At 39.6% G+C, this 12,141-nt stretch overlaps 2 protein-coding genes across 3 annotated transcripts; both read right to left on the bottom strand.

Moving 5' to 3' along the window:
• Positions 1–241: 241 nt before the first annotated feature.
• Positions 242–5,238, bottom strand: sord (sorbitol dehydrogenase). 2 transcript variants are annotated; one of them, XM_083890719.1, is made up of 9 exons: positions 5,146–5,238; positions 5,007–5,040; positions 4,287–4,451; positions 3,533–3,692; positions 3,304–3,422; positions 2,574–2,639; positions 1,815–1,993; positions 1,594–1,715; positions 242–609 (listed from the first exon to the last, which is right to left on the bottom strand). In XM_083890719.1, exons 1-9 carry the CDS (start codon positions 5,197–5,199, stop codon positions 444–446), a joined length of 1,065 nt encoding a protein of 354 aa, XP_083746845.1. In that variant the 5' UTR covers positions 5,200–5,238; the 3' UTR covers positions 242–443. The 2 variants fall into 2 exon arrangements, with proteins under 2 accessions (XP_083746845.1, XP_083746844.1); XM_083890718.1 differs by having other exon boundaries at positions 1,594–1,993.
• A 1,877-nt stretch (positions 5,239–7,115) lies between these two features.
• On the bottom strand, positions 7,116–9,811 carry terb2 (telomere repeat binding bouquet formation protein 2; the record flags this gene model as incomplete). Its single annotated transcript, XM_083890858.1, has 7 exons — positions 7,116–7,228; positions 7,333–7,418; positions 7,511–7,554; positions 7,636–7,697; positions 7,868–8,007; positions 8,559–8,640; positions 9,748–9,811. 7 exons carry the CDS (start codon positions 9,809–9,811, stop codon positions 7,116–7,118), a joined length of 591 nt encoding a protein of 196 aa, XP_083746984.1.
• Positions 9,812–12,141: the final 2,330 nt, after the last annotated feature.

Genomic DNA, 12,141 nt, shown 5'->3' with positions numbered 1-12,141 from the left:
AATTGAAATTCTGAGATAAAATTATCTTTTATTTATCTCATAATTTAATTTAGACAGGTTTATCTCATAATTATGACTTTTTATCTCATAATTACCAATTCTTTATACCTCCTTTTTTTTTCTGGTGGAAACGGGCTTCCATATAATGCTCTGTATGAAGTATCTTTTAGTCTCTACTTCCCCCTGGTGTCCAAAATTAGGAAATGCAAAAGAAAGACCATAGTTTTTAATTCATGTTTTTATTAAAATATAGCTTCAAAGAAATATATCAGCTGTCTACAAATCATCCATAATTTCTTTTTTAACTCGTACCATTTGTCTGACTCCTGCAGTTCTGTTATTCGTGTGTGTCTTTGAACTTCTGTTGTTTTTCGCCGGGTCAATGTCCAGTTTGTCTAGACTTGCTCTCACTCTGCTGTTTGTTTGTTTTCACTGGAGCGAGGTCATGGGTTCTGGTCGTTCTGGTTACACTTTAACATGACCTTTATCCCGACGCCCTGATGCGTGGCCTCAAAGGCCTGCAACGCCTGCTCCAGAGGGAAACGGTGGGTCACCAGGGGCTTCACGTTCACCTTACCTGACGCCAGCATGTTTATAGCCATCGGCCAGCTGCAACACAGCAAGAGACACATTTTTACTCCGACCGCTCATTCTCCGATAATCAATGATGACTTCATGAGCTGAGAGGCACTTCGGTCGAGGACATAGCATTTCTAAATACAGTATTGCTGCCTGTAAATTAAGTAATGAGAGGAACTGAACTGTCTGAACATACTAACACACTTAAAGCGGACATAGAGTGGTCCTGTTGCACATAAATGTTAGTTATGGAGGTCTACTTACATACATTAACTTGTTTTTATGGTCAAAAACCTCCTAGTTGGTGTAAAGGAGCCGATAGAAATCCTCTTTTCTGACGGTGTTTCCCAGCCAAGATATTTCAGACTCAACTCTCTCACCCAGAAGACAGAGTCTTGTGATTGGCCAATACCCGGAAGTGACATATTCAGCACTGTCGCTCGTGAAACACCTCCACAACGGACGTTATTCTTCTTCTGCGGTTCAATGTACGCAACCGGATGTGCCCGGACTAGTGCCCGGAGCAGGACGATCTGCTGTTCAGGAGAACCGGTGTTTACGTAACCGGACCGGGTTTTTTGAGAGATCTCGCTGAGCCCGAGATTACAATAAAACACAGCGTTCTCAGCAGTGGCTGAAATGTTTGTTTAAAACCTTCAGGGCTTCTTAAACAAGGTATTGACGCAGATACACACTAAAAAAACAGCGTTAATTGGAACTTCCGGTCTAGGTCCGCTTTAAAAATGACCATTCAGGGACACTGAGCGTGCGTGTGTTGATCTAAGCAGGAAGCTGAGTCTCTGTTTTGCAGTTGTTTCAGTAAGGAGGATGAACAGGAACAGGAAAAAGATTATTTCTAATGGTTGTGTTGTGGCCAAAAAGATCCATTCATGGGTAAAGTGGGTCAAATACACTGTTTTGGGTTTCTAAAATGCAGGCACAAAGTTGATGTCAGGTTCACTGTGTCCATTTTTAAATTAAAATTGAGTCGTATGTATGCCGTTACTGTCTTACGTGTTGCTGTAGCGGAAGACTCCTCTGATGTCCACCTCTCTCAGTGCAGCATTGACCAGAGGAACTGTTGCCATCTCAGCACCGACGCCCACCAGCGCCACCACGCCCCCTGAACGCGTTGCCTTACGGGGGAAACGAATATATACAGTAAGTAACATGTATTTTATTCTTTGTGCTTCAAATACAGTGACAGAAATAGTCAAAGGGGAAAAGTCACACACATAGATGGCCGTTTGGATGCTGCTCTCCACACCAGTGCATTCAATAGTGACTTGAGGCTGAGCTCCGAGCACGTCCTCGACATTCTTGGCGAGCTGCTGAGGTCCGACATCGCGCTTCACCTTCACCTGAAAGTCTGCGCCCAGCTCTTTAGCCATGGACAGACGCTCTGGAAGCAGATCTGAACACAGTAGAGGAGGTGGATTAGAGGAGAAAAGAATTATGTTGCAATATTATAATGTATACATTAACGTTCAAAGGTTTGGGGTCATCTATACAATTTTTTTTTTGTGTTTACCATTAAAAGTCACACTTTTATTCATCAAAAGAGTTGATAATTGAATAGAAAATGTAGTCAAGATATTGGTAAGATTAGAAATAATGATTTTTATGTATAATAATCGTTTTGCCCTTTCGTCAAAGAACCAGCAAAACTGTTTTCAGCTGAGCTAACATCATTGCACAAGGGTTTTCAAGGGTTTTCTAATCATCCAATAGTCTTCTTACGCCATTAGCAAACACAATGTACCATTAGAACACTGGAAATGGGCCTCTATACACCTATGTACATATTCCATTAAAAACCATACGTTTGCAGCTAAAATAGTCGTTTACCACATTAACAATGTATAGAGTGTATTTATGATTAATTTAATGTTATATTCATTGAAAAAAAAGTGTTTTTCCTTCAACAATTAGGACATTTCTAAGTGACCCCAAACTTTTGAAAGGTAGGGTATAATTGAGAGTTTGAGAGTTACCAGATATAACGACCTTTGAGGCCCCCATTGCTTTGGCCACAATCAAACAGACCAACCCAATTGGACCTGGAGACACAAACACACACACACATACACAGAATGCAACCTTTAAGATGTACAATAACAACGTGCAACAAAGTACTACAAAACTTTATATAAACTTATTCTTTGATTAAATGTCCATTAGATCAGTTGTTCTCAAGAAGAATTTTTACTCGGTATTCAGTGGCACTCACACCACCCCTGGTGGTGCCATAATTTGAAAACCTAGGCAGAATTTGTTAAGTAATAAGCCTTCTTTGGATTCCTGTTATGGTTCACTGGTATTTGTCTCACTTGAACAGTATGTACTTGCAAAGACATGCACATTAAAGACATATAATTTGCATATTATATTTGGAGTATGTCCTGACATGATCTCTGCAGAGACTCATTGAAGGAATGTTCCTACACATGTTGCCGTGACTCAGGTTATCATGCAAAGTTCATTTTAGAGCAGAAACAATTAATTGTTTACTAAATTAATCGTCAACGTTTTTGAGGCTTTTATTCAGGATTTTCTCCGTTTCTTTGCTCCACATAACAAAGAAATCATTCAAACTGAATCATAACAAACACTGATCGTTGTTTTTTTGACATTTTATGGACTAAAAGATTAATTGAGAAGATAATCGACAGGTTAATCGATTACTAAAAATAAGTGTTAGTTGCAGCTCTAGTTCATGTGTACCTGCGCCACAGATGAACACGGTGCTGCCGAGGGTGACGCCGGCTCTGCGGCAGGCATGGATCCCCACAGACAGAGGCTCAATCAGAGCTCCCTCCTCAAATGTGACATTATCAGGCAACCTTAAAAAGGAGGAAGGTAAATGAACAGGTTAAGCAAGAGAGGCAGTTGGCAGCCAGGTGTGGTGGTTAAGCAATGATGTGACAAAACAAAAAAATAAGGAACTAGATACTTGTAACAGAAGTTGGCATTGTGTGTGTAGTATCGACATAAGTTTCCATCGTCGGGGGGAGTGGCACAGAAGAAGATGGTGGGAGACAGGTTGTATCTCCCGTTTTTGAAGAACTCGTCCATTTCACGGGGAACACCGGGTTCAATGGCCACTCTGTCACCTGAAATAACAAATAACCTGTGTTATAATAACCAGATTGAGGGTGAATTCCAATTCCTTGCTTAACCCTCAATCTTTACCCTCAATCTCAAAAATGTGCGCTCCCTCTAGTGCAAGGGCTGTCCCGATTCTCAGAAAAATTAAGTTGAGGGGCAAGTTTAAGGGCTGTATCGCCCTCAATATTGAGATTTTCCGAGACCACCCTTGGGAGCAAGGGCTACCCAGAATGCATTGCACGTTTAGATATAACAAAGATGGCGCCGAACACAGCTAAACGAGTACACTACAAATCAAGTATTTTCTTTATTAATAGAGATATAAAAATGATGAGGGTGTCCCATTTCTAAGCGACAAAATAACCCTCAACACTTGGTTTTGAGGGCCAGTTAAGATTAAAGGTTGAGCTTGAGGGTTAAGATTGAGGGTTAAGATAGGAATTGTGCTGCGTGTGAGGATTGAGCGCCGTGAATTTACAAAATAAGCGGTAGTAGTCGTATGCTTTGTACGTAAAGAGTTATCAAAGCATAAACCTCACTTCTGGTGTCTCACAGCTCAGGCACAGACAGACAGACATACGGACACGCCCAACACTTACCTACTTTAAGGTGCTTGACTGCTGATCCAACCTTTGTCACCTGTCCTGCCGCCTCGTGCCCGAGCACCATGGGTTTAGTGACCACAAAGTCCCCTATGCGACCGCGCTGCCAGTAGTGAACGTCTGATCCACAGATTCCCACCGAGTGCATCTGCAGCAAAACCTCTGGGTGCAAAACATTTAACGGGACATAAGTGAAATAACTCTGCAATAACAAGAGACGGCTTTCACACGTGCATGATTTTTTACCACTAAAAAAAAAAATCATCTATATATTCATATATACTGTATTATATTCGGTTGTACAAATATCTATTTTATTATTATTTATTATTTTATTTTATTTGAAAGATATTTTTGGATACATTTACATGTCTGAATAGGGTTAATTGTATATTTTCTTTCTCAATTCAAGTCCAGTATCACCACACACAGTGTTTCACTTTGAATAAAGTGCAAATTAAAAGTAGGCCATGTGATTTTACTCACCCAATGCACAAAAAACAACAACAAAAAACAAGAGTGACACTGGTTTGGAGTATATAACACATCTATATGCAATTTATTGATGCACATTTCGAATCAAATTCAGCTTAGTATAGAATTTATCGAAAATAACGCAATAGAAAATGCTGCAAATGCCACAACTGCGAGTTGTCATAGCACAAGTGCAATGCGTACGTTATTAACTCATTGTAATCAGTTGCGAAACCCACTTACCATCAGGTCCTGGCTCCGGAATGGAACGGTTTTCCTACGATAAATCAACAAAAATGCGAGAAAAGATACATAAATCGAATTCCAAACACACTGTGACTGACAAGTTACTCATTAATCGTCGTGTTCCGGGGCCTCTTACCAGTCGCAGATCTCCCGGAGAGTGAAGCACCACGGATAGGTTTTCCTGAGCCATCCCGCACGCAGCAGTCTCTCATGTGTCTTTGACGGCAAAACAGAGTAGACCATGTAGTTGACACACAGAGCCGAGATGCATCATGGGAGTAACACTACTACGCATGGGCTAGTGCCATCATAATATGAACTGGATAGAGCTCCGCCCCCTCTGCTTTGAAGACAATTTTTACATGGTGGACACTGTGGGTACTGCCACAAAAAAATCCCATGGGGCCCAAAAAGCAATTTTCCCACTGACCGCAATAGTAAAAGAGACGCCCGTAAAAGCTCGAGACCGGGACACGGGCTTTTATACATATTTATACTCTATATTTTTAATTCATAGAGTTTCATGTTTGAAAAACATTCCTAAAGGCCATAAAAAGCCCAGACAAATCTTATTTCCCAGAGTGACGTCACAGCTGTGTACGAGCACAGCCAAGCGCGGTCATGTGGCGTCTCGGGAACGGCGCTGCTGTCAGTGGAACCGTACGACATGAAAACTTCATGAGAAATGTGAATAAATGAAGACAATGAGGGGGTTTCGTTTCCATTTTTTTAAATATTATGACAAAGTAGGTTTTCGTTGCTTATTCGGCGCTCATTAACATTTATTTTCAAACGTATTATCGATGTATTAACGAGCTGTGTTCAGTTCCGGAGCTCCGTGAAGTTGGCCCCCCACCCTCAATAAAACCATTTCAAAATACTTGTAATCGTTTGTGCTTCGTTTGTGCAGGTTTGTGCAGGTTTGTGCAGCAAAAATTGGCTAGTGCCATCAAGTGCTCCGTTCATTCCTATGAAGCTGTGCTCACCCATAGATATAGTAAAGAGTAGATATCTCGTCCGCGCTGCCAGCCAATGGAGTCGAACGTCCGCACTGGCGGCCATCTTGTCACAGTCGGCTAGCTCACCATAATATGTGTTGTTAGTGGTACATGGACTTCTTAAATAACCATAACTTGCTCAATTTTCTACCGATTTTCAAACAGTTTTGTTTGTTATAAACGTCAGAGATGTAGTTATTGTGACACTGCATATTTATGAATAACTTTAACCGTGGGCTTTAAATAACATTAAACAGAACAGAAAGGTGCAATGAATGTACACACACACACAAGGTATTTGTTCTAAATCAATATATGGGCTACTAAAACTCAGGATACAGAATGGCATGAGATACGTGCATATTGGAATATTTCTAATATGATAAAATAATTTGAATTATTACATGTTCTCAGAGTCTCAGCTGCCGAGCATCCACAAGTTGCCAGTTACGTCAGAAAACGAAACCTAAGACCTTGGTATTTTGAATTTGAATGTAGTAACCGTTTTTGGCCACATTCTTACATATGGCACCTTTAGGTTATTCGGAACCGGAAGTAAACACGCTGTTTCTGTACGCAGTTGCCACGCTTTTACCGTAATGCACTCAGTGACTGACAGCGCGAAAGAAATCACAGCAGCACGGCAGACACAGTTCTTCTTACTAGTCGCTCCCTCCCCGCTCGGCGCACGTTGGCTGGCGTCGTTTGCCGAAGATTCACGAGCGAGTGACGGCGCCAGCGAACAACTTCACGATTGATTCACAGAACGCGGCAGTTCCACTCCCGGTTCAGGTGTTGTGTGAAAGGTGAACGCCGTTTTCACACGTTTCCCCCAAAGAGACTCACTGATTTGCAATGCGACTCCAAACTGCTAAACAACAACATTCCATTAGTCTCACTGTGAATACTTCACTGCATGTGTAATTGTTTACATGCACAAAGACAAAGAGCACGGTTTGCCTTCAGGGATCTCATAAACACAGAAACAATTAGAACATTTAATTAAATAATGTGGTTTTAATGTACAATAATAGATCAGAATTTGACATGTTATAATAATTTATTCAATTTCAGTTCATTCAAGTATTTGTTCTTCATAAACTCTCTCTCAGTGCATGTTTGCTGATGTGCAGGCCTTACAGCTGGAGCACTGCCAACACCTGGGATGGAAATCACACAGATCACCTGAGTATTTCTGCAGGGTGTCCATGCTGATATAAACTAGGGTGACAAAAATGAAAAATGAAGTTAACACACCAAACAGAAGTCCAGTTGTTCCAGTCCTTTTTAAGCACTTAAAGAATAAATGATCCTCACTGTTTCACCTGCTTGCATGTTAACTGGACAATCCTGCAAATGACGAAAGAGAGAGGCCTCGACATCTGATGAGTCCGAGTCAGAAAGTTCACTACTGCAAAGAAAAAAATAACAGATAATTAGTTCCCTGCACAAGTTACAAATGACTGAGATTTAATTCTCTATTTACACACTTGAATGACACACTTGCTGCTGCTTATGACTCCTTCAGTGAACTCATCCTGGGAGCACTATGAAAACAGAAAGCAGTCCACCTGAGGAGCGCCATGATTTATTTGTCTCTGTTTAAATCCCATTGTTTCCTGACTTACCCGTGTCTCTGACGAGTCATCCTCAGACTCCCAAATCAACCTCCCAACCACGTGTCTTACCTCTGAAATTACAGCCAAAAAAAAAAATGTATGCGTTATCCTAGATGAACAACCTTTTAGAGCTCATATAAAATATTATTAAATAAACACTCGGGACCTTGAGGGTCTGGGGTCCCAATTTGTACATTTAGTAATTACAACAAATGAATAAAGGGTTATTATTTGTCCTCACCGTCCTGTACTGAGGCTGGAGGCAGCACGTAATGACCAATGCACACAGACTTGACACTCTGGCGCCTCTCACAGGTGGATAGAAACAAGCTATGAAAGACTGTCACCTGGTCACGGAGGAAATATTTATTCTCAAATATCCTGTAAAACAAACAAAATTAAGAGAAAATTATTGCTTAGTTGGGAGCAAGGACAAGTAGTTTTGGTTTTTTCATTTAGTTTTGACTATTTGTTTTTTAGAGAGGGTTTGCGATTTTAAATACTCAGTTTTTAGTTTAGTTTGTATTGATTTTTTAAAACAGGTTTGCTAGTTTTTAGTGTTTGTAAATGCATAGTTTTAGTTTAGTATGTATTAGTTTTAGTGTTGGAATGAGGAAAAGGATTATGTACGAAATGAATTTACAAAGACTGAAACTAAGCACAATTTCGCTACAATTTTAGTTAGCTTTATAAACATGCAATTCATTTAACATTTGTGCATAATAGGATAGGAACAGTGGACTGAAGTGACTTCAGTTTAAGTTAGTTATCTTTAAAAAACAAACAAAAAAACTTGTGCTTATTTTTATTTCAGTTAACGAAAAATATTATTTCATTCGTTTTTGTTAACTATAATACCTTGGTTATGAGATTATCATGGAGAAATGACGTCCTTTGAATGATAAATGTGCATTTGTCACATTGCTTTTCACCTCAGTGTATCTGGACATGCAGCGTCCTCACTGAAAAGATAATCTGCTCTCCTCCATTCAGCGATGGTCCCACCCTGTTGTACTACGAGGGGAATAAAGTGAAGCAGTAATAAGCACAGCTTGATATTTTTCACACCACAGACTCAAATGGGCCCTTTGTCATCGATAGCAGCCATGTTTGACACAGTGGGAAAACCAAAGCTGTGTAAATAGATAATGGATGGCTCAGTTACATTTAGCAGTGTCAGGGTGCATGATGCCGGTTCACCGTCACACTGCCCTGACTTACATGAACTGAACTGAACAGAGGCATGGTTAATGTCATCATTATTAGCACCTGTGATTTCCTTGCTAAACGGACCATTGGGCCATTATTTGATGGTTTTGTGAGCGATATTCGTTTTCGAAAGACATTTTCTCAATAAACAAATAGATATTTTCTCATTCTGATTGCTGTAGTAGTTGCCACTGGTAGACAGCTACTTACTACAGGTGAAGTTTTGTTGATATTTGCCATTATAGTGAAACAGTATGAAATTAAATATGTAAAATATTCTCCAAAAATCAACAAATAGACATTTTCCCATTCTGATTGCTGTAGTAGTTACCAATGGTAGGCGGCTACTTACCACAGGAAAATTGCTGTTGTTAAATATTTAATTTCATACCATTTCACAATAATGGCAAATATCAACAAAACTTCACCTGTAGTAAGTAGCTGTCTACCATTGGCAACTACTACAGCAATCAGAATGGGAAAAAGTGTATTTGTTGATTGTTGGAGATTTTTTTAAATATTTAATTTCACACTGTTTCACAATAATGGCAAATATCAACAAAACTTCACTTGTAGTAAGTAGCTGCCTACCATTGGCAACTACTACAGCAATCAGAATGGGAAAAAGTGTATTTGTTGATTGTTGGAGATTTTTTTAAATATTTAATTTCACACTGTTTCACAATAATGGCAAATATCAACAAAACTTCACCTGTAGTAAGTAGCTGCCTACCATTGGCAACTACTACAGCAATCAGAAGGAGAAAATATCTATTTGTTGATTGAGAAAATATCTTTCGACAACGAATATCCAGCGAATACCAAACCTCCTGCTAACTTATGCACGCTGGTTGTGTGCTACATAACAGTTTACTACTTTAGCAAGTAGTTTAAGGCAATAATAATACTCACTCCAGAAGGCGCGACATTCCTGTGACACACTGCTTGAAAACCAGGCAGACTTGGTCTTGAACATGACTACTGAAAGAGGCTAATTGCTAATTCAAACGGCTAAGTTTTGTTTTTCACTCTTAAGATGGCGGACATTCGCGCGAGATGCTGCGTTCAAATGCTGTGGAAAAACTGTGAGGGAAAATACAAGAAAAAGGAACAGCGTGGTTTTCGGGAATCGGGAGGCAGAAGATGACGTAAAAGACGAACTGGTGTGTGCACAGGTGGAACAGTAGTTTCAATCAGGGCGTGAATTTCAAACTTTTGTTTTAAGTTAAACTTTAATTTACATATGTGTTGTGGGATGTGCCGTAGCATAATCACTAATGTGTAACCCAGGTAGCTCAGTGCGTGAATGTGAGAGAGTGCGTGCGCGCAGCCGAGACGCTGTACGCGAGCGAGCCCGTGAGCGGAAGTGTGTGTGTTTGTTTACATGTGTGCGGGTGAACGAGTATTAGCGACGGCAACCGGAGTAGCTTGAGAGGGAGCGTTGGATATAATGTGAGCTCAGCTAATAAAGCCGGATTCTCTTCAGCCAAAAACGGCCTGTACATGTGTGTGCCACCACATAACCACCGAGGAGTAAAAAGTCTCGGGAGTTAACCCCGGAGAAACGACGTTACCTCCGGCCCTGGAGAAGATAGCTCTCCCCTGTGTCCCCCCAAACCACGGTCAGGAGATAAAGCAGGAAAGGCTAACAGGTGGATTTATATAATACTTATTTAACCACGTACACTGAGTTGTAGTTGGTGGCATGAAATAAACGTACGTTAATCAAACATACTGTTATTATGCCTATAATTTTAACTGTGAAAGGGGGCAGCAACATGTCATTTAAAGGGACACTGCGTAGTAGTTATGGGTTTATATGAACCAAAATCCACTTTTTTTATACATATTATGTACCCCTGCATTGTCTAGTCGCTGAATAATAGTTTTTGTTTCATTCATTCATTCGTAGTGTTTCAAAAAGTCATGTAAAATAACATAGTCACGGGCCGCTGTTGCATTGCCACTGTTAGCAGTGAGGTCAAGGGTCACTGAGGTTACCAAACCAATTTTGAGTTCCAATAGTTAGTGCTAAAGGTATTGAAATCAATGAAATGACAAGGGTGCCTACATTTATGCACATGCCTAATGTGTTTAAATAATTCTTGCACACTTTCTCTAAATCCTACAAACTTTATTTCACTTCTCAAATATCACTGAGTTTGTCTCCTATATGATATATTTACCTGAAATTTCTTATAAAAAACAACCAATGATTTATCAACGAAAATCATTAAAATGTACAGGGGTGCCCAAACTTTCTCTTGCATACCACTGTATATAAAATCTGTGGTGTATCCTGCAGCAGTACCCCCATTTCTCCACAAGATGGTAGTATTTTGCAGTATATTCCACAGTTGAAAACAATGTAATGGTATATAATTTATAACAGGTCAGTACACGGTGTACTGTAAAATGAAGATCATGTAAAGTTAATGAGCTGTTTTATATTTCAGTATAGTTTATTACTTGAAGCTTTCAGATGATGGAATTACCAAATGGCTGGTAAAAAAATAATAATTTAGAGCACTATAAAGCGACTGCCCAATCTGATGTAGTTGTATATTTATGTTTACACACCATATTTGTTTCATGTTTGTCAAGCATTTTTTTCCCCTATTGTCTGTTTCCACTTGTTCACGTAACACAATGAGGTGTTCATCAGCTCTTACATATTCAACAACACCTGTTCTGGCAGCATCAGCACATTTGCCTTACATTCTATCACCTCCTCAGTGGGGTTGTCTGCAGGTCAGGCACTCGCTGCAACATGGTCACACTCGAGTAACCCACTGACTCCTATTTATGAAACCCAGTAATGTCATGTAACCTTGTGTTTTATGACAGTGGCAGCCTATTAAGGAGGATGTAGCCGATCCTGCTGCTGCTGCTGTAAGTGATGGGTTATGCTCATATGAACTCTGAGGAGAGCCTGTAGAAAAGCCTTTACGTCAGTCTTCTATGGCGGCTTCGCACATCACACTTGAGTGTGTGTGAATAACATATATATGTATTTTATTATTATTTATTTTTACTGTATTAATACGATACCATATAAATGGAAAAAACAAAATCCAATATCACCAAATCTACAGGAATTTTATTGTTAAAAAAAAAAAATCAAAAATAAAATGTAAAATTACATCACATTTTATGTAAATTTGCATTTGAATGTGAACTAAATATGTTAAATTGCCTTTAAAAAACACACAATAATAATGTAATATCACATTATGGTTAATTGTAATTCTAAAAGTAAATCTTTAAATTACTGCGCCAGTATATTTTAATTTACAGTTATTGCGT

The sequence above is a fragment of the Microchirus variegatus genome (assembly GCF_963457635.1).
Source record: "Microchirus variegatus genome assembly, chromosome: 6".
Taxonomy (NCBI): Eukaryota; Metazoa; Chordata; class Actinopteri; order Pleuronectiformes; family Soleidae; genus Microchirus; species Microchirus variegatus.
This window is presented reverse-complemented; position numbering and strand designations above follow the sequence as displayed.